The 25,788-nt window shown below is 42.1% G+C and overlaps 3 protein-coding genes across 6 annotated transcripts; all 3 read left to right on the top strand.

Annotated features, from left to right (window-relative positions):
• Positions 1–453: 453 nt before the first annotated feature.
• LOC128450011 (uncharacterized) lies at positions 454–14,065 on the top strand. The gene is made up of 10 exons (XM_053433410.1): positions 454–516; positions 1,069–1,602; positions 4,726–5,247; positions 6,381–10,006; positions 10,086–10,356; positions 10,695–10,892; positions 10,977–11,069; positions 11,179–11,344; positions 11,577–11,778; positions 12,328–14,065. The coding sequence occupies exons 2-10, from the start codon at positions 1,116–1,118 to the stop codon at positions 13,615–13,617; spliced, it is 6,855 nt and encodes a 2,284-aa protein (XP_053289385.1). The 5' UTR covers positions 454–516; positions 1,069–1,115; the 3' UTR covers positions 13,618–14,065.
• A 1,179-nt stretch (positions 14,066–15,244) lies between these two features.
• Positions 15,245–19,088, top strand: znf576.2 (zinc finger protein 576, tandem duplicate 2). 3 transcript variants are annotated; one of them, XM_053432149.1, is made up of 5 exons: positions 15,245–15,482; positions 16,169–16,322; positions 16,418–16,533; positions 16,958–17,101; positions 17,312–19,088. In XM_053432149.1, exons 2-5 carry the CDS (start codon positions 16,178–16,180, stop codon positions 18,149–18,151), a joined length of 1,245 nt encoding a protein of 414 aa, XP_053288124.1. In that variant the 5' UTR covers positions 15,245–15,482; positions 16,169–16,177; the 3' UTR covers positions 18,152–19,088. The 3 variants fall into 3 exon arrangements, with proteins under 3 accessions (XP_053288124.1, XP_053288121.1, XP_053288120.1); XM_053432146.1 differs by having other exon boundaries at positions 15,247–15,552; positions 16,145–16,322; XM_053432145.1 differs by having other exon boundaries at positions 15,248–15,482; positions 16,145–16,322.
• A 1,080-nt stretch (positions 19,089–20,168) lies between these two features.
• Positions 20,169–25,359, top strand: wu:fe05a04 (zinc finger protein 668). Of its 2 annotated transcripts, none has more exons than XM_053433154.1 (4): positions 20,169–20,539; positions 21,043–21,537; positions 22,115–23,076; positions 24,052–25,359. In XM_053433154.1, the coding sequence occupies exons 2-4, from the start codon at positions 21,054–21,056 to the stop codon at positions 24,709–24,711; spliced, it is 2,106 nt and encodes a 701-aa protein (XP_053289129.1). In that variant the 5' UTR covers positions 20,169–20,539; positions 21,043–21,053; the 3' UTR covers positions 24,712–25,359. The 2 variants fall into 2 exon arrangements, with proteins under 2 accessions (XP_053289129.1, XP_053289130.1); XM_053433155.1 differs by having other exon boundaries at positions 20,169–20,416.
• The last annotated feature ends 429 nt before the right edge of the window (positions 25,360–25,788 follow it).

Genomic DNA, 25,788 nt, shown 5'->3' on the forward strand with positions numbered 1-25,788 from the left:
ACAAGGTAAATACAGTTAGTATAAATTACCCAAACCAGTTTATTCCCGTTAATTCCCGTTAATTGGAAAGTTTCCAGCTTTGAATATTCCCGGAATTTTTCAACCCTACGCTTACCACACCTTCCTGTGATATCCGGACAGTTTGTTCCATATTGATTACTGCAGAAACAACAAAAACATGTTTGGATTCAATGCTTTATTGCTGAATATTATATTAAACATTGCAGTCAGGATAGAAGTAGCCTGAAAACAATTATAGTGCAACAATTATTTTTCTTGTGGTAATTTTAGGTATTTTCTATTGTTATTATTATAATTATCAGTTGTATTATTATTATTATTATTATAAAGAGTAGTATAGTTTCAGTCAAGCACGAAATCCTATTGACCTGGAAACAACAACAATACAACTCCCATGATTCCCTCGCGCGTGTCGTCAGCTGTGACGTCACGCTGTCTGCAGCAGTGCTGAGCTTTGTGCGACGCGGAGATGTTGGTGCGGACGGAGCAGCTCAGGTATCCTCACATCTACATCCCTCTGTATATCCTCACATCTACATCCCTCTGTATCCACACATACACACTCCCGAGGGCGTGTTTACTTCCGGGCTTAGGAGAAGAGTGTTTTTTAGCAGCGCTCAGTCGGAAATGCTGAAGGTTTCCAGCCAGATTTGACCGCAAACCGGTGAATTTAGGCTAATCGGGCATGCTAATAGCGTGTTTTGAACATGTTTGCATGCTACAAGTCTCTGCCCGCATTTTATTTACAGAGAGTATATTGCTGAATTGGGTCACAGCCTCCACCGGCTGCCTTCCATGTCCCTCAGTCTTCCTTTGTCATACAAATGTTGTGAACCCATTCATCCTCTGCTTCCCCAGCTGTCGCCTCGCAGATAAACAAAGATGTAGCTCAACGCTTTTTACTTTTTTGAAGATGCCTTTCCCTTAAAAAAAAAGTCCTGTAGGGTTTACTGATGCAAAGTAAAGAAAGAAATCGTTTGTTTCCTGTAATTGTTGATATTTTAGTTGTGGTTTACTTAATTAACAGTCATTTGTGTTTTTCTATAGAAACTGCTTTTATTGAAACATATGAACAATTTGAGAGGACAGGAGCGATGCAGAGTCCTACCCGGGCAAACAGCGGGCCAACCCCTGTGACCACAGCACCCAGAGATCAACCACTGGACACAGGCACAGAGGCTAAGCCAGCACTCAATGAACAACATGCACAAGAGGAGGGAGCTGCATCTGAGGCGCCGGTTGAGACTGACACAGTTATCCCACCACAAATAAATGAGGCGGGGGTGCAAACTCCAGAAACACCTGCCACTGTGGCTGTCGTGCAGGCAGTGGAGAATGAGACTGCTGCTCAGCCGCTGAGTGAGACCTCAGAAAAGCCTGGAGGGATGGAGATGGACTCTGCTTTAAAGACACGTGCACCCACAAAATGTGACACAAACACAAATCCTCTGTGTGTCGGGCCAAAGGCAAAGAAACAGGATAAAGTTGTACGTGATGGGAGGAAATATGTTCCTTCCAAGAAAGCTATGATTGATCCTCTGAAAATGGACATGTCCAAACCACTGGTCATGCCTCTTACATGTGAGTACTTTGTACTGTATGTGTGTGGTTCTGCTTGGTGTTTGATTGTGACATTGAATTTTGGACTAAAGGTACAGGAGTCATACGCCGTTTTCAGACATAAACTCTGGTCCTGGTCAGCCACTTTCAAAAGAAACAACAACAGAGAAATGTGCAGAGCATTCAGGCTTGGAGGGGCATCTGAGTAGAGAATGCAGGAGGCAGAATATGACACATACAGTGCCTTGCATAAGTATTCACCCCCCTTGGACTTTTTCCCATTATGTACTGTTACTAACTGGAATTCAAATAGACTTAAATAAACTTTTTCCCATTTGATCAACAAAACATGCATAGTACTTTGGAGGTGCAAAATAAATTTTATTGTGACACAAACAATAATGAGAACAAAAAAGTTGACATCTGTTGGGTGCATAAGTATTCACCCCCCTGTGTCAATACTTGGTAGAACCCCCTTTCGCTGCAATTACAGCTGCAAGTCTTTTGGGGTATGTCTCTAGCAGCTTTGCACATCTAGAGATGGAAAGGTTTGTCCATTCTTCTTGGCAAAAAAGATGAAGCTCAGTCAGATTGGATGGAGACCGTCTGTGAACCGCAATCTTCAAGTCTTGCCATAGATTCTCTATTGGATTGAGGTCTGGGCTTTGACTGGGCCATTTTAAGACATTAACATTCTTTAATCCAAACCATTCCTTTGTAGCTCTGGCTGTATGTTTAGGGTCATTGTCCTGCTGGAAGATGAACCTCCGCCCCGGTCTCAAGTCTTTTGCAGACTGCATCAGATTTTCTTCAAGGATTTCTCTGTATTTGGCTCCATCCATCTTTCCCTCTATTCTGACCAGTTTCCCTGTACCTGCTGAAGAGAAGCATCCCCACAGCATGATGCTACCACCACCATGTTTCACTGTTGGGATGGTGTGCTCAGGGTGATGGGCAGTGTTGGGTTTTCGCCACACATAGCGTTTTGCATTGAGGCCAAAAAGTTCAATTTTGGTCTCATCTGACCAGAGCACCTTCTTCCACATGTTTGCTGTGTCTCCCACATGGCATCTGGCAAACTCCAAACGGGATTTTTTATGGATCCCTTTCAACAATGGCTTTCTTCTTGCCACTCTTCCATAAAGGCCAGATTTGTGGAGCAGACGACTAATAGTTGTCCTGTGGACAGATTCTCCCACCTCAGCTGTGGATCTCTGCAACTCCTCCAGAGTAACCATGGGCCTCCTGGTTGCTTCTCTGATTAATTTTCTCCTTGTCCGACTCTTCAGTTTGGGTGGACGGCCTCCTCTTGGTAGGTTTGCGGTTGTGCCATATTCTTTCCATTTTCTTATGATGGATTTTATGGTGCTCAGAGAGATGTTCAAAGCTCTGGATATTTTTTTATAACCTAACCCTGCTTCATATTTCTCCACAACTTTATCCCTGACCTGTTTGGTGAGCTCCTTGGTCTTCATGATGCTGTTTGTTCAGTAATGATCTCCAACAAACTCTGAGTCCGTCACAGAACAGGTGTATTTATACTGAGATTAAATTGCAGACAGGTGGACCCTATTTACTAATTATGTGACTTGCAAATGTGACTTGTGAATGCAATTGGTCGCACCAGATCTTTGTTAGGGGTTTCACAGTAAAGGGGGTGAATACATATGCACTCAACACTTTTCAGATTTTTATTTGTAAATAATTGTGAAATCCATGTAATATTTCCCCCCACTTCCAAATGATGCACTATTTTGTGTTGGTCCATTACATAAACTCACGATGAAATAAATTTTAATCTGTGGTTATACCATGACAAAATGTAGAAAAGTCCAAAGGGGGTGAATACTTATGCAAGGCACTGTAGGTTGTGCTTGGGAAATCAAAGGGATTTTGTTTACAGCACATCAAAACCAACATTGGCCCTTTTTGCTAAAAGCTCCTGAATTTCAGAGTCTTTCCAAATTGACACCTTCATCTGCTTCTACGTGTGTGGCACCTCTTTTTTATCTTGAGGTAATTGTATTCTTCAAGTTTTGTCATCAAAGCTTTCACTTGCTCGCTGTGAATTTGTCTGCTCCATTCTCACATGGGCTCACTCAGACATGGCATTTTATGAGGGGTGCTGGCAAGATTAATCCCTGAAAATGTAATTTGCATTCTCACATACAGCCCCACCTGTAAAGTTCAGTACGTGAGACTTCAGGACATAATTGAAAGCAGCTATACTGCCTAGTTTGGAGATTCAGTGTTCATTTAAAATCCCAGTTTACAGTACAACATGCTGTCAACACAAAGAGAAATATGTTGTGATACACTTTTTCAGCATCTTGAATTTTTGTTCAGTTGCAAATGGCTTATTGTGATTTCTATGGCATTATGTTGATTGATTTTAGATTTAGTATACAATATTACATACTTTAAAATATCTACTGCACAAACAACACTGTGGAGATTATACACTTTTTACAGTTTAAATACTTACTCACAAGATGGCATTGTTTTAAAACCCTATCTCTTGTTTTGTAATACTACATACACGCTATTTATAATTACACTGGAAACAATATCCAGTGTCATTACATGTAGTATGTATGTAGTATTAAACTTAATAAATGAATAACTTCTGGTGCTCTGCAGCAGCTAAACAAAACACTGCAAGTTAGAGACTAATAATTTTGCCTATATATACATTATAAACCAATATTAGCTTCTCACTGATATATTTATATGCACATACTGCACTGTATCTCCTGGTCCACCAGAGAGCGCTAAAAATGTCCTGCTCATTTATACTTTGGTCTTAATTCATCAAAAATATGAAAGGTGTTTGTGTTATACGTTTTGAAAACAATCCACTAAAATATAATTATCCTATTTTATAAACTATCATATATTTGTATTTAGCATCTGCCCTAAGATCCAGTTTTGGTCCTGGCTGTTTTCCCTTTTTAAAGCTCCAATGAACAGACACTGACTTCCTGTGTGCGACAGTAAATGAAAATATAGCACTATATTGTTACTGTTGGATGTGTTTCACAAACTTTTTTATAATTTTTTTACTGTGTGTTCTATAGAAGATGCTTTATACTTCATGTACTTGTGTATGCCACATTTTTAACTCCCTCTCCTGTTTCCTTCCAGCATCACAGCTCTCCCTGCAGTGCATTGAGTGCCACATAATCTTCAGTGACCACAAGAGCAAAGAGCGCCATCTGAAGACGAGCCATCCAGCAGAATATGAGCAGTGCATACTAAGGAACGCCCTTTTCGCCTGTTACGTTTGTGACCGCCATTTCACAAACTCCACAGAGCTCATGGTTCACCAGAAGGCCCACATCGAGAAGAAACCCTTCAAGTGTCAGATCTGCGGCGTGGCCTTTAAAAAGTCATCTGAGCTCACCATTCATAAAAAAATTCATTTTGGCCAGGACGGCTATGCCTGCACTGACTGTGGCAAACCTTGCAAAACGTTTACATTGCTCAAGTATCACCGACGCAAACACACTGGAGAAAAGCCGTATGTCTGCAAGGAATGTGGCAAATCCTTCCCCATGTCCAAAACTCTGCAGAAACATATGGTGTCACACCTGCCAGAGGGAGCGGAGCTGGATGAGCACCTTGCCGCAGCTAAAGCAGCTAAAGCACGAGTGAAGAAAAAGGATGGTGAGAAAACATTTTATCTTAAACATATCCTGTCATTTTACACATTGAAAAGGCAACACACTTTTTGTGGTTTACTACAAGTCCACCACCTTGTTCCAGACTAAAATATCACAATTTTTTGGGATTTCAGTCAATGTCCAACAAACATTTCTCGGTAAGGATGAATCCTCCAGTGTAAACATGAGGTTCACATAGTGGTTTGGAGCAATTGAATAGATCCATGAAATATAGCGCAAGTATCCATGTCTTTCCCTGGATGAATCTTACTAACGTTACTGATTCCCTAACTCTTACAAAGATATTTATATCCCCATCCTTTTTGTCTTGTGCATTTAGACTTACTTAGTAAATGTGAGGCTTAACTTACATAAGCCGCTTTCAGACATGAACTCTAGATGTCCGCACAATTGGGTCCTGACTTTCTCCAGACTTTGCATTTCGCATGTGAAGAACGCAGCAGGAGATTCTCCGCTCAGACACATTCACAACAACGAAATCTCTGGAGTGTTCAGTGACAGGATGTAGCACCACATCAACACAGGCTTCGGGCCTTTTCATCAAAAGCTCTCAAATCTAGCTGTCTTTCTAAGTTCACATCTTCCATTCCATCTTCTTAGTAAATTATGGTATGGCTCCTCTTTTTCGTCCTGAGATATTGCTGTATTCTCAAATGGGCACATTCGGATATCATCCAAGTTTTTTTCAGGGGCTGGCAATACTTCAAACTGTTAGGAGAGTCCTTTTTGACTTTCTGCTATTGACTCTGCCATTTGTGTTCAATATCAATAGACAGTGGAAACACTATACCTGCTCACTCAGCCAGTTAGTTTAAAGGGCCTGAGTACATCCGAACAGATCTACTCACATGGCTACATACTCAGCTTTAGTCCCATTTTCTGATCCAATTATAAATATACTGTTATACAATAATATATATAATTTAAACTGTAATGGTGTTTTCACACAATGCGACGAAAATTTGCCCCGGATCATTTGTGTTTATTCGGGTTAATCGTGTGTAACACACTTAACGGACATTTGTGGTGAACACACTATAAGGGTGCTGGAAATGTGTTTTGCTTTTCATAGTATACGACAATACCTTACAACCTTTTTTCTTTTATTATTTTCAGGTGCCTCTACAGTAAGATATTGTTGCCCCATATGCAAGGCAGTTTTCAAGACTACCAAGACACGGCAACATCACATGAAAAGTAAGCACAATTTGTTGCCTGCTCCACCCAGAAATGCACCACCGGCTGGGCAGCAAGGGAAGCTAGGTACACCCATCATAACTCCGATATCTATTTGCCAACCAGGACTATTACAACTGGAGTCCATGGGACCTCTGCAAAAAGTTGATTCCAATATTGACACAGAGCAGATTCGCAGATTGATTGAGTCTTTAGGAAATGTGCAGAAAGTGAACCAAGTTGTCATATTGGGGCAGGTGCCGTCTCATGTCCCACCACTGGAAATGCAGCAAATATCACATCTGGCAGAACCAGTAAACGTCAGTCCCCCTCAGATAGATTTTATAGGACAGTCAGAATCAAAGACAATTGAACTGGACACTTTAAACCACCACTTTGATCCAATGGAGCAAACAATTATACTGGAACCTATTACACCGGAAGACCAATTGGAAAACCCTCATTTCTCAGAATTAGGTTCCCACATGACCATAGGTGAAAGTATAGAGCTGACATTTGTTCAGACTGAACAAACGGAGAGACCCGAGGGAGAAGTGATGAATCAGATCCTTCAACAGCCTGAGATTAGTGCAATTCAATCTGACCCAGTGAATCAAATGGTTTGTCAGGATGAGTTTGCTGACCTCAAACAAAACCTTGAGCAAACGTTCATATTAGAACTTACTCCTGCTCTGATGCCAACTGTGGAGCTGGAACAATCCAAATCTTTGCCAACAGAAGAAATCCCTTCTTCCTCTCTTGTGCCAACCACTAAACTGGAGAAGATTCCAGGTCAGACTGTGATAGATGAGCAGGAGGCCGGCCTCTCAGTCCCAACATTTATGTCAACTGTTGAATTGGAGCTGACACCTTTACAAGCAGAGCAACAGGATGTCACTACCTCCCCTTTTGTTCAATCAGATACACTTACAGAAACCCCAAGTGAGCCTCAAGGAAACATCAAAGAACATGCAAAGTCACTAGTGCAGACAGAAAGTCTAGATCTAATCCACAATGTGATGGACGGAGGTGCACCACAAGAGATGCAGGAAAAAGCTGTGCAGGAGCCATTTGAACAAAAATCATCTGAGAAATTGCTAGTTGATCCCAAGACGGGTCAGGAACAGTTGTCTGAAGTTGAGGACGCATCTGCTCCAAAAGAGGTTCCATCACAATTGCCACAGATTTCAGAGTTACCTGTTAATGTAATGTCGGCTCAAGAGCTAGTTAAAGTGCGGAAAAGAAAGCCATCCAGGGCGTTTATCTTTCAAGGATATATACAAGAACAGGTCAGATCCATAAGAAAGGAGGATTTATTAATTGAAGCTAAACCGGCCAAACGCCAAAGAACAAAAAAGTCTCATCTTGTTGTTAAATTTGGTCCACCGAGCAAAGAAAAGAAAATCAAGAAACAGAAGAAGCCATCACAGGAGGATCTGCCAACAGGGGAAAAACAGATAACATCAAATCCCTCACCAAAAAAAGCATCATCACAGAAGAAGGGAAGAAAGGGGAAAATAGAGCGGGAAGAGGGACACTTGGTTTCGACAGCGGACATAAAATCCCCTTCATTAAACCAGGAACCAGAGGCGCAGCCAATCAAAGAGCATACGAAACAAAATAAAATAAAAAAGCAAAAGGAACAAGCCAGGGAGGGTGTGATGCCAGCAAGTGAACACAAAACTGCTGCTTTGCCTGTTTTTAAAAAGAAAAAACAAACGAAAATAATGCGAAAAGATCAGCCCAAGAAAGCAAAGGATGGGAATAGAAAGAAAAAACGGGCAAAAAAGGAAGACGTTAATACAGACACAGCTTCAGCAGAAATACAAGGACCACACACAACACAAGACCCGCTTGTTCTACTGAAAGGTCACAAACAGCCCCAGCTGAAAGTTTACAAGTTAGACCCATCAAAGGCATCAAGTCAGACACAAGAGGATTCAGCTCATGACGCCCAAACAATGTCCCAACAGAGTAAAGACAACGAACACCCAACAAGTGAGTCAGCGGATAATCTCACAGCAGAAAACAAGAAGAAAGGTGGAAGACCAAAAAAAAAGCAGAAGGCTCTTTCGTTGTTGTCCTCACTACAAGTTTCCCGTCAACCATCAGAGACACTACCCACCAAGCCAAAGACCACCAGGAAGCGCAAGGCCTCCTCGAAAGTAGAAACCGAGGGAGTAATAACTTCCTCTCGTACCAAACGTGCCCTAGAGTGTAAGGACTGCGGGGAGCGATTCAGTGAACTCTCGTCCCTTCAGAAGCACAAGGCGACGGTGCATACCGTCGAGAGTCCCAGTCTCACGTACACCAATGGGAACATCTTTGAAGGGGTCTCCAGGATGGATCTTTACCAGCTTCCCAAACAGAGTGATACGGTTGTTGGGGTGAAAAATGCAGCTGCAGACTGGGATACTGAGCCTGAGATGACTGAGTTGGCTTTAGAAGACCGAGAGCGGAGTGTCTGTTTTCCAGCTCTGATTCCATCCCCGTCTTTACCTGTTCCTCCGTCAGATGTTGCAATGAGTGCCGATGGAGAGAAGCGTGGTAGTAAAACAGGAGCAGATGTTCAATTTCATACCTCTCCAGACGACTGCTCATTATCTGATCAAGTGAAAAACAGTGAGAAGCCTAGAAATTTCCCTTCTGAATCCGGTTTAAGTGCCTCCACTCGGACAAAGGATTTTGAGATTGGGGCGCCTTTAGAATCAGATGAAGCAGAGGAAGAAAAAGGCTTGCTGAAGCATCCCAGCGGAGACTCCGAAGTTCAAGCTAACGTGGATGAAGACGTCAAGGAGGATTTACTTCTCGAGGTAGATTTGGTCACTGTTGGGGAGCAGAATGAAAAAGATGAAAGAGACCCAGCTTCATCGCAAGAAAGTGTTGCTCAAGATGAATCCAAGGGAAATTCTGAGAGTGGAAGCATTGAAACACCCACAGCACCTGGGCAAGCTGATGAAACACAAATGGAAAAGAGTTTAACTTGGCAAACAGTTTCGTGCTCCACGCATCAAGTGGAGATCAAGGAAGAAGAGGAAGACATTTTAGTCCAGAGAAAAAAAGTTGAAGGGAAAGGAGCTGCAAAAAAGAATGCTGCAAGGGGCAGGAGACGAGGAAGGGGAAATCTAAAAAGGGGGGTGATGACTAAGACGTTTTTAGGTGGGGATACTGTCAGAGGAACAGAATCGGAGAAAGATCAAGATGAATGTCAGGTCGTTTATGAAAAACATGCCATCACCACTGATTCAGAAACTCATGATGAAGTAGAGAGTGGCACAAAGACTTCGCAGCCAGGGACAAATCCTGAATGTGCGGCCGAAAAAGCTACTGCTCCTGCTGCGTGTTTGCCTCACGTGCCCCCTGCGTTAGAAGAATCTCCTGAAGAGCAAGTCGTGTTTGAGCTGGAGTCGGTCACCACGAGTGTGGAGGAAGTAATGAATGAAGGAGAGGAACATGGCCGGGAGGTTGACCAGTCTCCAGGCGTCATACTGGAGAAATTCCTCACCTCCAGACAGAGAGAGACTGCTGACAAAGAGTCGTGCCTGAGGAGGAGCAATCAGAGACAGGTTAGATATGAACAAACACTTTACATTCACAATTAATTAAGTATTGCTATTTTACTAAAGTTTTTTTTTTTCTTTCAAGGGTTTGAAAAACATCAATGCGAATGTATTTCAAGTGCCTGGGAGCCAGGAGATCAAGGTTGAAGAGAATATCTCCGACCCGATACTGGTTGAACCCTCCACACAGAATAGGCCGCGGTTAAATGTGCAGTCACATCCCCATCGTGACATCAGGACTGTTCTGGTGAAAGAGGAGAGCAGCCTCATGCTGAATGAGGCCCAGGCCTCACAGGGCAGCAGACACATCAGATGGAATGTGGAGCCAGTGGACAATGAAAACACTGCAACTCCATGTAAGTATGAGCACATACTGTTTGAGCATTTCAAAAACATTGCAGGAATCTGATTGTTTCAATTTTTTTGCCTTTATTTGATAGAGACAGGAAACAAGATGAGAGAGTAGGGAGATGATTCATCGGAAATGGTCCGTCCAGCATGGACATGACCTGTTCTTATAACTCCACCATAGATTATATAATAAAAAACCATCAATAGAATGTGATATATTACATGGTATAGGTGTTTTTCCCGAAGTTTGGTGATAAACCAATGGCCGTATGTGGTGGTAAATTCAGTGTGTTCTGCCTCGTCGGAGATGGATGAGTCATGTTCCTGGACTTTGTGTTTTCAGTGATACAGACGGGGGAGACAATAAACGACAGTTGCATCACACCAGAGTTCAACCCCAAACAGTGTATCTTCTACCCGGTTAAAGAGGAGGAGAGGGAGCTTCTACTGGGAGCCACTCAGACCAGCAGAGGGAGTATAACACCGGAGGGATCCAGTGTTGCACATCAGACAGAGCTTCAAAGTCCTGATCCTGCTTTATGTGAGTGATTTCTAGATATATATCCTCAGTATATTGAAGAGTTTAGTAAAACCTTTATTAAAAAATGCCCCACGCTATCAACAGATGAAGGGAGCCATGCCACACAAGACTACCAGGAGATAGGAGTGAGAGGGCTGTTGTCAGAACCAGGGGTCTGTGACTTCGCACATGGACAAGGTTTGTTTTTTGTTTAAAATAACACAAACAATTGCAATAACTTTATAAATGAACTATTTATCAAAAATTGCTGAACATTGAAGTCTCTGTAAAGTAACCATTCTCTCAGCAGAGGCAGATGCTGAGTGGCCTCATCCGCCAGATGTCCGGGACTTTCTCCTCCGGAGCTCTGATGAAGAGGAGCGAGGTGAACTGTCTGAGCCTCAGCTCGACTCGGAAGCAGATGTGATGGCTTATTTTGACAAGAACAAGACCAAAGATCAAACATCTCTATGGTACAGTTTTCACAGGCCTTCACAGAACACTGCTGAAACACGTTGACTGTCAAACTGTGCAAAAATTTGACTTAATTCCCATTAAAGTTTGTCTTAACTGGTACAGTCATGGGCAAACTCTGGGTTGTAGATATTAACAGGCAGTTGCGTAGTCATTGCAAATCCATTATATTGTTATCTTTGTGTGGTGCTCACCTGTTTGTTCAGGGTGTTTTTTCTTTTTCCTCCACAGTTTGTCAACAAACCAACTCCTTGCACCAGGAGATGAAAACAGGAACAGAGAGCCTATTGATTACTTCTCCAAATATTTCGGTTGGGATACCTGGAAAGAAATTGCGGATTGCACAAATAAACTATCCAGCAGGTCGAACCCCGTCACAGCCAGAGAGGTTGCACAGTTTGTTGGGATCCACGTTGCAATGGGAACTTTGAAGGTTTGTCCTACTATTTGATTTGCTTCTTTAATTATTGATTGACTCTGGTAAAGATAGGGTTGCTTAAGTTGTTTCTAAGACACCTTTTTATCTTATTTCTTGAGAACGTCTTGATAGCCATCAATAAAGGAAGTTGTTTTAAAAATAAAGGAAAAAGCCTGCATGTGTCTGTGGCCCTCGCAGGACTAGAGTAAACCTGACTAGCTAGCCTAGCTGTCTGCCACTAACTGATGTAATTGCCTGCGTGCATCCTGCCAAGGCTCTCACTCTGCATGGACATAGTCATCTCAAGCCAAAAAAAAAAAAAACAATCAAAATCAGACAAAGACCAGAAGTTAGCGAGCGGGTCACAGAAGTTGGTTTCCTGCTGTTGTCAGGCAGTGCACGCTCGTTTGTTTCAAAGTTAAGGCTGATTGGAGGTTGACAAATCGGTTGCATATTTAAAGGGTCGTTTGCACTTGCTAGCTTTTCCAGGCTTGCTTACCCTAGCTTTCTATATATTCAATATCGCCAAAAGTTGTTCATATATTTGGTCTCTTTTCTTTTCAGTTTCCCAGTCCAAGGCTCTACTGGGAGGACTTGACAAAGGTTCCCTTAGTTGCTGACGCCATGCCACTTTCACGTTTCCTCGAGCTGACTTGCACGTTGAAGTTTGCATCTCCTGCAAAAGATCCAGTCAACAGTATTATTCAGGAAGAACGGCACGATGTCGACTTTCAAAATGGACAGCAAGGTAAAACTCTGCCAAGCAGTCAATGTGTAATTCCTCAGCAAAGTAACGGGGAAAGCCAACTTGACAAAACAAATGATCCGAACATTTCCGAAACACAGACTGATCCCATGTGGAAGGTTCAGCCATTACTGAGCCGCTTCAAAGCAGGGTGCCAGTCCCTGAGAAGAGAGGGTGATTATGCAGTTGACCAATATCTACTTCCTTTGAACGGGAAGCTGCACAATTACAAAGTGTCTCTCTACTGCACTACATTAGTTGGATTTGGGGGTTTACTCCTACATGTGGATTTTAAATTGAATCTCTCAGACAAAGAAGATGCTGTAGAAAAAATGGTCCCCAAAGGAAGTATGGTGTTTCTTTGCAAACAGGAACTCTCCACCCCAGCAATGCTGGAACGCCTGCTGGTAGCTGGAGTTCATGGTGCAGGCAGGGTGGGGGGAGCACGAGGACAGATCGGGGATGAGTTTGTGAGCTCAGACGGGAAGCTGATGTTACGCAGATCGCACTGCGGCTTTATTCTTTCTACTGCGGGGAACGGCCAGAGGAGCATGGCTTCTCTCACCGACAACTTTGAGAAGGCCCAGATGTCGGCTGTTCTCAACAGAGATTTGCGAAACCTTTACCCTATTCCCCTCACTGCCTCGGCCCCAACCTGCTGGCCTCAAGCGGTGCTCTGGTACCTAACGGACCTGGCTTTGGTCAACTCCTGGCTCCTGTACCGACAGGATCACAAGGCACCTTCTGCACCCTTGACTCTCATGGCCTTTAGACTGGAGGTGTCTAAGGCTTTAATCCTCTCCAGTGGCTCTGATACGCAGGACTCTGTTCCCCCCCAACCCCCTGTAGAGAAAACACACTCAACAAGTCAAACCCCCAAACCCACCACGGTGGAGGAATGTCCTCTGCCGGATGCAGCCACGCGGTACGATGGTTCGGGCCACTGGCCAGAGCAGCTTGGGGAGGGAGAAGGGGGCAGGTGCCGCTTTGGGGACTGTCAGCGAACATCTCGAGTGCTATGCCTTAAGTGCTGCGTCTTTCTTTGTATCTCACGCAACCACAACTGTTTTTTGAATTTCCACAATCATGGCAGTTTCGGAAAAGAATAGTGTTTACCCATTGTTTTTAACATCTGACTTTCTGTTCCAGGATTCAACTCTGTTCAGCTAATAAAAAACTATGCTTTAATGTCCGCTTTCCTACAACTTTCCCATGATGCTTTTCACTGGCAGTGTCTGTTTTTTTGTAAGATTATTGTGCTGCAACTGCAACGTCAAAAACAAATGCTTTGTGATATGGCTTATTATATTATTGAGTGAGTGTAAAAATGAATTTGTGTCCCTAAGAAATGTAAAAAAGATGAACTCATAGCTATACACTTTTTCTGTAAAAGAGATCAAAATGAATTTGAAATTTTAATTACCATGATATTTTTATCTATTTATTTAAACCTGACTCAGTTTACGTTCCATAATGAGCTTGATTGATTTTAGCTCTGTGATTGTAACATTATTTATTTGAATTCCATGAAACAATAAAAAAGATTTGAATAATAAATGCATTGTTGATTTGCTTAAAATGTTGATAAATAGGTCCTGTATAGGTTTGTGGACTTTTCATACTAGGGGGAAAAAACAGGAGTTACTCTTATCAACTGACTCGAACTAATGTTCAGCTGTCTAAGCTAAGTCGGGTTGACAGGGAGCTGGCGTGCACGGTAGCCGGACCCTGAAACTGAAGCTTCAAGATGGAATTCAGGCATAGTTTTCATTATTGAAAATCAGGGTGGTTGGATTGATCCAAAAATATTGATGCTACCATTGCAACATGTTTTTGGTGTATCAGTAAAAGCTTCATGAGGAATAAAAAAATAGATACAATAATAAGATTGATGCAAGATGCATTAGTAGATCACATTACCAGAACCCTAATTAATGCTGCAGTATTTTACATAATAGTAATCAACGTATTTGTTAAGATTTACCTTAATAAATACGTTTTGTTAAAATTTGTCTTTTGTATAAACATGCGCAGAAAATCATATAAAAGTCCTATATTGGCATGTAATTTAGTGATAGTTGAGTAGAATAAAACCTTATATATTAAGACATCTCTCCTTACTTGCTGCTAACAATAAAATACAATACAATTCATATTTGATATATATACCTATTCAAATCTGTGCTTTTCCTAAATGTAAAATTGTGTAATCTGTCAAATATTATTCATCTCAAAGTGAAAATACAGTGGACCAATATACTCCAATAACTACACTGACAAAATAGTGAAAAACACAATACTTTGAAGAAACACATGGTGTATATTTATTGAAAATAGACTTCTAAATGTTGAGGGAAGTGAGAAGTTGATTTAGTAAGATAGTACATGTTAAGTTTTCCATGTGCTTGTTAACACGTGGTAACTGATGTGAAGCGTTTGTGTGACATAGGGAGATCCACAAAACCACTGAAGCTGAGTGGGTGGAAATGACAAGAAGTAGTTTTCACCAAGTTGGATTTGGTCACGTGACGAGGATCAGTCATAGAATTAGAGTTGATAGAAAATGAGACGAGTCCCACTCCCCAACACACCGATCTAAAGCTATACAGTCGCAGTGCTTGTGATCAACAGGTGAAGTGAACATATTTAAACCGTGATTTACTTTATTTTATAACAAGGTCTGAAGTTGAGGTCACGTGTTTCGCTTCCATGCAATGCTTCTGTTTCTTCCTGTTTTCATCATTAGCTTCTCTGCACGAGCCACGGAACAGATCGACATTTGTTCATTTATTTCTAAAAACGCTTCTCTCACATGCAGTGAATGTGCACTGTTACTGAGGAGTGACCGGCGGCCATCTTAGTTGTCCTGTGATCAAAACACACCGCGCCAGGAAGTGTGGGAGCCGCTCTGTGTGTTGTGCTTCTGTGAGGTCAACTCTCCTTCAGTCAAACTACATTCAAAGAGCGGGCAGAGGTAACGCTGGCGTTGACTCACTTCTACTAGCTTGTTATAGGAATAGCGGACAATACGCACCGATATTAACGTGCGTGGTATTTATTTGTGGGAGATGCTTTTGTGCGTTAAAAGTTAAAAGTTGGTTTGGTGAGAGAAATAGTCTTCGGTCCGTTTTGAATGGCAGCTGGTGTTGTTAGCGCTAACTGCTAGCTAGCGTTAGCCTGCTCGATTGACTGTTTTCTTTACGATTAGCTTTAGCTACGTGTGCAGGCGTTAAACGGGTGCACATGTCTTTGGTATAAATCGCACTTATTTACCAGATATAGTCGGTAATGCATTTTAGATCAGCTAACACACGGCCGGATGTCCGTAAGCTGGCACGCAGCTAGTTAGCACAGCTAGCGGCCCTAACGTACGTTAGCCAGGATGAGCTGAAACTTGAGAGATCCCAGCTAGGAACTCAGTTAAAAACCGCGACGCTTTGCTTAAACGTGGCTTTATAAACAACCACGTTATTGTTACCCCCTAACTAGTGCTGCTGATTATTCGTATATAATCATCTGTTGAACATAGCTGCTTGTTAATGTATATCTCGACGTCTGTGGGCTTATACCCGTGTAGTTTCCCGCTGTTAATCAAACTGCTGCTGTGTCTTTCTGCCTCCATCTTTTTTTAACCAGAGGGAATTTGTTGTGACCCGCCAGCCTCCCAGGATGGACTCTGATATTTTGAACATAGAGGAGATAGTGATGGGCCGGGGTCTACCGGACCCACCTCCTGAAGCGCCCCCGGCAAAACCAGCAGTGGTGTACAAGCCCATCACTTTGAATGGACCCCCTGTTCCTGCTGTTCAGTCCTGTAAGTTACATAGTGGCCATAACATGTTTCTTGAACGCCAGTGCAAGATCACACGTGGAGCCCTCCTGTAATTCTTATACGTCTCCACCCTACAGACCAGCATGAAAACCTGCAGTGTTTCCAGTGCTTCATCACATTCTGCAGTGCCAAAGCCAAGGAACGGCACATGAAGAAGAGCCACCGGGAAGAGTATAAGCAGCAGCTTCAGCAGGTGAGTTTCACAATGCTAGTTCATGTAGTTCAGAAGAAATAGTGACAATTTGAGCCACTCACAAATTTCTAAAACAATTTATATATACTGATTAATACCTCTTCGAATTGGTGTTTATCACACACTTCCATTTTTAAATGCTTTTGGCACCTATATTATACTATATATTATTATTATTATATTATTTTCCATAAGACATTAAAGCTACCGTTTCTCCTATTCTGTGATTGTTTAACCTCCCTGTCCCTTTACAGTTAATATAATTGTAATTCAAGAAAGTAGACTATTAAGAAAGACACCTGTTGCCTGCTTTGTCCTTGAACTGAGTGAATTTGATACTCCGAGCATTTCTTAGTTTTGAATACTTAATTTTTGGGGGTGCTCTATATTTATGTCTTTTCTTCTTTTCTTTTTTTTTTTACAGGGAAACACATTGTTCACATGTTATGTGTGTGATCGCACATTTCAGTCTTCTGAAGAACTGACGGCCCACCAGCCAACTCACAGCAAGGATGACAAGCCCTTCAAATGTGTTCACTGCAAGGAGAGCTTTAAAACCTTCTCTGAAGTGCGTATAATTTATATCTCTTTTTTTTTTTTTTTATCACAACATTTCTTCATAATCACTGCTAATATTAAAACTGAGTAAAACATGGATGTAAAATGAATATCTTTTATACAATTAAAACTATGTTCCTTTTTCAAATTCTACACCCCTTTTAGTTTAATTCTACCTATGTAAAGATTGTGTTAAAAATTTTACTCCTCACTTATGCAGCTCACAACCCATAGAAGACAAGTGTGTCCGGAGAAACAGTTGGTGTGTAAAGATTGCAATGAAACCTTCCGGAGTGCTGGACTTCTGCGTACTCATCGCCTGATCCAGCACCCCCGCCCTGATGTCGAGACTCCACAACAGCCAGAGGAGCCTGTGAAAACCAATCAATGCAAGAAGTGTGGTCAGGGCTTTGAAAAGGAGTCTGAGCTGGTCGCTCACCAGGAGAAATACCCGGAAGGTCAGCAATGCAACGACAGCAGTTCAACCGCCAAGAAACGAGGACGGCCCACCAAAACCGAAGAACCGGCTGTAGCTGAGAAAAAGGGAAAGCAGAAAAAGAAGGATGAGGCAGATGCACCTGAGGAAGCGGTGACGGCCAGCAGCACATCCGAGTCGGCAGCACCTCCACCCGAGGAGAAGGGAAAGCCACGTTTAGCAAAGCGAGGCCGACCTCCTAAAGCAGCAGCAAAAGCCGAAGAGGAAGAAAAGACCCCAGAGGATGAAGGCCAAGCTGCAGGAAAGGAGAAGAAACCTAAAGCAGAGCCAGCCCCCTCGCGTCAGCACCCCTGCCCTGAATGTGACCTCTCGTTCTCCAGCTTGATTCAGCTCCGCGCTCACAAGAAGGAGAAACACGCCCCGCGGAAAGCCCACCCCTGTGACGAATGTGAAGAGAGCTTTGCCCGCCCTGAGCAGCTGGACGCCCACATGTCAAGGGCTCATGCTATCGGGCGCTTTGCCTGTCCGACCTGCGGAAAGAGCTTTGGCCGTGAGCGCACAATGAGAGCTCACCAAAAAAGCCACCCGGATGAAAAGCCAGAAGAGCCAGCTGCGAAGAGATAATTGAGTTATGGGGACATTTTAAAAAGTGTGTGGTTTTTGAAGATTTTAGCCAGGAATTGTCCTTTTTCAATATTGAATATTTGATGCTCCACACCATGGTTTCAGATGACTTTGAAATGGTTTTGAGAATGACGTTTTAGCAAATTTTGGGTTGACGTATTGATAATGAGCTGATTTAAACTATGGACGAACAGACATGTTCTCAATTGACTAACCAAATGATGTTAAATCCATCTATTACACCCTTTGTCCCAGAACATAGTTTATTTGTAAAAACAAACAGTCCTGATTAATTTTTTTTTTTTTTTTTTATGATTTGTTTCAGTTTTTTATGCGTGAAATGTGTGAATTTATAACTGTGTCTTGAGTTTAACTCACTTTGTGGTAAAACGTTTTTAATGTTTTTTCCTCTTTTTTTTCAAAACCAATTGGGTAAGAACATATTATGAAGCAAATTAGATGCCTAGTAATGATATGTTTGAATATGTGTCAAAAGAAATGTTATGTACAGCTTCTGGTTCATATTGTGCTTTTTTTTTTACACCTAATATTTTGATTATGCTCCCCTAAATTAAGTCTCATTGAAAAATATTTTTTTTAACAACATTGCGTTCTGCTTACATTTTATTTTGGCCAAGTTCTTCAGATTCGTTGTGGAGTGTTTGGCTTGTGGGCAGAAACGATCCCCTGTAATCATAATTTTTCTTGCAGTGTAAAAAGGTTCTCCTTTATTTTTTCACTTATTAGAATAATACTTCATGTCTTAGACATTTCTGAAATGGAACTCGTTGCTTTGTAATACTTTTGAGTCCCATAAGGATCTGTGTATATCATGTTATTTGCTGATTGGATTGTTTCTCTCCCCACTGCAATGTGTCTGGACACTGCAAAAAAAAAAGTAATAAACATGCTATCCTGAGGGAGGCTGCTGATGAAATGAAGTTCCTTTCTGTCTTTATTGTCATTTACTTCCAATACAGAAAACACTTCTCAGTATTTGTACTTGCACACTGCACATCATATGGGCCTGTTGTGTAATATTAATATCATTATTTCCTACCAAACAGCATAATTGAGACAAATGTGAGTTATGGTTACTCTCTTTACTGTTTGAATTGCACGTCCTATTATTCATCATATTCATTAGCAAGGTAGTGAGAGCTTACTAAAAAGAATAGTCAGATAAAGTACTAGACTTATACTGTATACATTCAGAGGCGCAGTGTGGCACTGGTTGCAAATATGGTAACATTAACTGTATGGAGCGAGTTTGAATTTCCAACATACGTGGGGTGGGTGAAGTATTTGAGTCCACATAACACTTTTGGAGTTACAGGGGTAAACAGTGTCACAGCCCCGTCCGACACAATCAAAGTTATTGGAGACCCATTCTTAAAATAGAAAAAAAAATTAAATGCCTCAATACTGCTCGACTCGAAACGGCGTCATACACCATGTATTTAGCCTGAATGTCCCCTGTGGACCTCTTCTGTAACCACGTTTGTGCATGGATTGGAGACATGGTGTTTAGGCTAAAAACATGGTGTAAATCATGCCGTTTTGGGTCGAATTTGAAAGTCAGGGCTTACAGAGCCTTGGATGACACCACAGGAGCAGTATGGAGGGATTTCATGTTTTTTTTTACTGTTTGAAGAATGTCACCATTCACTTAAATTGTATCAGATTGAGCTGCAACGCTGTTTACCCCTGAAACTCCTAAATTGTTTTGTTGACTCAAACACTTTCACGCAGACCTTCATCTGCATTGTGGGGAGTAGATAATAAGTGAATTTCCCCTTTGGGTGAAGTATCCTTTTAATCAAGTTATAAGGACGCAAATAACTGGGAATAACTAAGTTTTTTGCCAATGCATGTTCTCATTTATTGTTAAACTTAGAGACAGCGCTGCACATTACTCATCTTCTAGGTAGAATAGCTGTGTTGCTGTTCTGACATGTAGTACCCCGCCAAGACACTGGGTGTGCACGAGTGCTCCGATCCCCTCTTCTTGCGACTCTTCATTTGTTTTCTCTCTTCCTCATTCGGTTCTCGTGTATCCTCGGGGAGAGTCAGTGTGTGTATCTTCCTGTCCTGCTCTCTTCATCGCTCTGTCATCACGGCGTCTGATCAACTCCCTTATTTCGGGGTTTGAATCTACGTATAAAAGTCGTTTTGAACCCAGGCGGAGCAGTGAACGTCGAGGATAAAGCCAATGTCCCCATTGTGCTGCAGCACGCGACGTCTGTTAGCGGCTCCTCCCGCCAGGTGAGCTCGGGTGTGTCGTAGAAGAGTCTCCATGGGGAAGTTGTTTGCCAACTTCTGTCTCAAATCGAAGAAGGACGCAAACGAAGAGCTGGAGGACGTGTCGCACAGGCAGGCGCTCGTCAGGTTGGGAGAAAAGAGTATTTGTCCAGTTTCATAATACATATTTAATTTAAATGTTATGTCTTACAGGTCTAGTGTGTACGATTTATGTGAAAGGGATCTATTGGCAGAATATAGAAATACTACTAATGATGTTTTTAATTCTGTGTGATCATCTAAACTCTACAGATTGTTGTTTTCTTTACTGTAGAATAGTCCCTCTATATTTATATACTTCATATTTACATCAGAAGCGGGTCCAATCGACGAGGGCCGCCATGTTTTATAGTAGCTATTGTAGCCCAGACAGGACAAACAGAACAGGAGTTTGTAGGACAGCTGGAGGCTAACACAGGTTCCCTCATGTTTGGAAGTGGAGGGTGAGGGGTATTCATCCGTAACATGAAACTTCACCACTAGATGTCACTAAATTCTACACGCTGAACCTTTAAACTTTAACCCATAACCTGGAGCATCACCTGTGATTTATTTGAACGCCTGTCCCTCACTGTGTGTCACCCTGACAGAGCCAACAGTCATGTCCATTGAATATACCATCGATATCCAGCTGACGGAGCTGGGATTTCCGGGCCTCCTGCAGCCGCCGGACACCTCAGTCCTAGAGGCGTCCAGTCACCCTGTCCCCTCTCTGTCCAACACACACAAAAGAAGACGGCTGATACTGGATGGCGAGGAAGTGGGTCCAGCTAAACGGACCACACATGCTAAAAGACTACCTCTGGCACAGAGTGTGCAAGATGACCAGTCTGCACACGTGGAGCTTTCAGACACCACAGTGGAGGTCCCCACCGCTGGACAGACAGACGACTCACAGCTGATCATTATCGAGAAAGAAGACGAACAGGAAAGTGTTCACAATGGAGACGCTGCACAGGACGGTTCCACAGCGGAGCAGCAGGGTGTGGAGGATGAGTCAGACGACAGTGAAGTCTCAGATGTGTATGAGGAAGAAGAGGTTGACGTAGAAGAGGACAATGAGGAAGAAGACGGGCTAAACAATGGTATGACCGAAACTCTACAAATGCACAATTGAACTGCTTGAATTTAAAATGCAATATGTGCAGATATACTAGTGCTGACTGATTGCACTGTCTTAATGCTGCTCTTGTACTCAGTTATTTCAGGTGGCGCACTGACAAAAGTAACAAACAATAACAAAACATTTATTTGGAGTTGAAGTCATCTGGCTTGATTTGGATAAAGCTTTTCAGAGGAATAAGTCTTGAAACATTTTTCCTACTCCTCAACAAAAGCATAATTTCCTCCTCTTGAGTTAACCAGTTCTTCGTATATAAAAGTATACAGTTCTGCTTTAATGAAATCAAATGTCCACTGGGCTAACTGGGAAAAATACATTGAGGGATCACATCTGTTTCAGTGATTAACAGGATTTGTTAACAGTAATGAATTATAGTTTTTTACTGTTTATTCCTTTTTAAATCTGATGTAAGGTGATACCAACTGAACCAGAATATGTCAGTCCTCTGATTAGTTCTAATATTCCATTTTACACCTGTCTCTAAAGTGTACATATTTGATCATGATCTATTCAATATCAAATTGTTCTTCTTTCTCCAGGGTCGAGTCCTTCAGACTGCTACAGCTGCAGTGTCTGCAATCTCCAGCTTCCCTCCAAATTAGAACTGCAAGACCATATGAACCTGCACACCGGAGCACGGCCATATTGTTGTGCTGAATGTGGGAAGCGCTTCTGCCAGATTTACAACTACCGAGTCCACCTGCGCACCCACGCTGAGACCAAAGTGGACCATCTCTCCTGCAGGGTTTGTCGTCTGAATTTTGCGTCACAGAAGGATCTGGAGGTCCACCTGTCGAAAACCCACTTTGAGAAAGAGTTCTACGAGTGCGACATGTGTAAACATGTGTTTATATCCCTGAAGTTGTGCGAGTCTCATGTGCGGTTAAACAAATGTATGCTCCCTGTTGTTTGTGAAGTGTGTGGCCGCCATTTCTCCTCTCCGAAATCCCTTGTGCGCCACCGAAAGAAGCTGTGCCACCGCGCCTTGAAATGCACAGACTGCTCAAAGACCTTCACTAGGAAGAATGCTCTCCTGAAACACAGCTTCTCCCATCTTGGTTTGCAGCCTTACACCTGCGTACGATGCCGCTGCCACTTCCGCCTGGCAGCGCTGTATCGCCGACACAAGTGTGAACCTGAACGTATTCACTGTGTGGCATGTCTGAGACAGTTTGTTAGTCAGCAGGACTTCCAGCAGCACAAAAAGGACACAGGCTGCTGGGGCAACCAGGAGCCTAAAGGGGATGAGATCAGGTGCTTGGAGTGCGGACAGATGTTTGATAGTACAGAAGAGCTTAAGAAACACGCCGGAGCTCACCAGAGGGTACTGAAATGTGCTGAATGTGGAAAGGGGTTCCGGTCAGCCTTGCTGTTAATGTCCCACATGGGCGGGCATGCTGGTCAGTCACCCTGCCTTTGTCAGAGCTGCGGACTTGGCTTTCCCCACCAGCAGAACTATGACAGCCACCTCAAGACCTGTGGGAAAACGCCCAAACCTGGGGTAAGTGTTGGGACAGATTTTTAAAAGACAATAACACTGTTTTTAATTGCAGCCACCCTTTTTTCTGAAGCATTGTTTTCTCTTTGGTAAAGTTACATTTCTGACCTCCCATGCAGCCGTTGATTTAATGTGAGCTTGATTAAATCTACTTCAAATGATTCAACCCTCAAGACATTCAAACTGCAAAACAAAAAAAGCAGTCCAATCCAAATGAACTAAGATGTGAATTTAATAGCTGTGAAGGTGGGGTCCCACTGGAGAAGTTGGAATTTTTTTTAACTTAAATACGGACACAGATTCTGTTGATCTACTAATCGATAAGCTCATTGTTTGTCAATCTCTAACCTAGAAAACACTTCCTGGATTCTCAAATAGCAGTTCCCGTTTTTAAAAACCCAACTTTAGATGTTTACTTTTGTGACATATCATTTGGATAAACCAGATAATACTAAGATACTAGTGCATGTGTTCTGTAAAATGCACTCAATGCTAGTGGTAGGCCACTTTGTGGAGTGTTTTTTTAGATAGAATGTAGGTTTGTAGAAAATGTTGGTTGTTGGTCTTTATTCCTTTACCAGTAACAAACACTTTGCCCGGCCACTCTTACCCGTTTAAAAAAAGAAAAGAAAATACAAGCGTCTGTATGATCTTATTTCATCTGAGTAAACAGACAAATCTAAGTTGCACTATTACAACCTCCTCTGCTGTTGCCATGTTTGTAGGTGTCATACATTTTCGATTCTGCGCTGCCCTCTACTGGATGTATTGCTTAACAACATCCAACAACAAAGGCATGGAAGTATTGGGACAGTGATGTTTACATTGTTTAAAAAGGACTTATCCCTTATCATATGTAGAGGCAGTGTAAATGAGCCGAAGGTATAACTTTCAATATCCCTTTTTTGGTTGAATTGTCACACTTATGTATTATATATTATTTTTAGTCACTGGTGTCTGTTGTCTTTCCCATTTCAGAGTGCGCCCAAAAAGCATCAGACTTCAAAGACCTCTTCATCTGAGAAAAAGAAGCTCGATGCAAAAACAGGCTCATCAAGTCCAGCTAACGTGGTCGCCACGTTTGCCGCTGTTTCCAACAAACCGGCTGGACTTGTGGCAGAGGATGTGTCCACTGGCTCTGGTCAACCAGATGGATTATGGAGTCTAACCCTTGACAAACAGCCGCCCCCCGGTGTAAAACTTGTTTTGTTTCTTCCCGTGGGTCAAACTGAAAGCAACGGAGGTCCCCTCTCACGTGCGATTTCTCTTCAGCTGGGAGAGGATACTGCTCTGGGAAGGCAGCCGAACACCCCTCTGGATTTGGCAACTGGTATCAAACAGGATCCAGAATGTGAAGCACCTTTGGATTTGTCTAAGAAGTGTAACTCATCCAAGACTGCTCTGAGCGTCATTCCTCTTCACTCTGTTAAAAATGAGTATCAAGAAGTGGAATTCTCAGGAGAGACCAGTGGTACCGAAAAACAAGTTTGTAAAAGCAGTGACACTGAAGCAATTGCTGCAACAAACCCTGGAGAGGCAGATATGGACCAGATGGATATCTCCCCACTTAGTACTTCCTCTGAACTAATCATGGATATTAAGAATGAGCCTCAGTCTGATGGCTCGGATTGTGATTAGAGTCAGCGAAGTCCTGCTAGCTGATTAACAGGATGCCAGAGAAAGAAAGATTTAAGGATTGACGTTTCACACCCTGCATGTTTGGAAAAGGAGAAGTTACATGGGTTGAGGGCAGGTCACATTTTCTAGCCTTTAAAGGACTCGCCTGCTATTTTTCTTTCCCCGTCATTATATAAATGACAGGGCAGAATTTCTTCTTCCATGTGTATGAGCCGATTTATATCTCTATCGGATTACTGTATGACTTCTGCTTTAAGAAAAGACAATTTTTTTGGTCTTAACTCCTAACAAAATGTTCCGATCTCCATTTTTCTGAATTTGATCTCTGAATAAGACTTGTGACTCTGGCCACCAGAGCAAAAATGGTACTTTAATAATTATAAGTCTCTCCAGTAAACATGGGTTTATGTATCTCTTAAGTTAAATGAAAACACTGGATTTCTTGGTATTCAGCTGAAAACTTGAAATGGTTGCATTTTTGTCTATATATACTTTACCTTTATTTCTATGTTAAGTATTGTATCGATGAATAAATAAGTAAATAACAGCACCTCTCAATAATATTACAATAATAGTTGATATCGAAAAGTTTGCAGGTATGTTTATGTTTTTCTAAATGCTAATAAACATGTCTTTCATGAAATATCAGCTGATGTGTGTGTTGCCAATATTCTTTTCGTTTGTAAATCTACAAGACGGCTGTGTGAGTGTGTCTGTCTATAGTTATGGGTCCAAATTTTAGTTCCATACCATCATTGTGAGGACATTTTGGCTGGTCCTCACAAATTTTAATGTTAGAGGGTTACGGTTATAGTTCATCCAAAATGAAGAATCAATCTTTATCTAATCACCATTATGCCGATGGATAGGTGGGTGAAGTGTTTGAGTCCATAAAACACTTTTGTTGTTTATGGGGTAAACAATGTTGCAGGAAAATCGAAAACAATTGAAATACTGTGCATAGTATATTCTTTCCCACTTTTTTTCTGTGAATAATTTTGAACATTTGATTTAATACGTTTATTTCAAATTTATCTTATTTTTAAACATACTATTCGACTGCATTTTATATTTTTA

The sequence above is a fragment of the Pleuronectes platessa genome, chromosome 10 (genome assembly GCF_947347685.1).
Source record: "Pleuronectes platessa chromosome 10, fPlePla1.1, whole genome shotgun sequence".
Lineage (NCBI taxonomy): Eukaryota > Metazoa > Chordata > Actinopteri > Pleuronectiformes > Pleuronectidae > Pleuronectes > Pleuronectes platessa.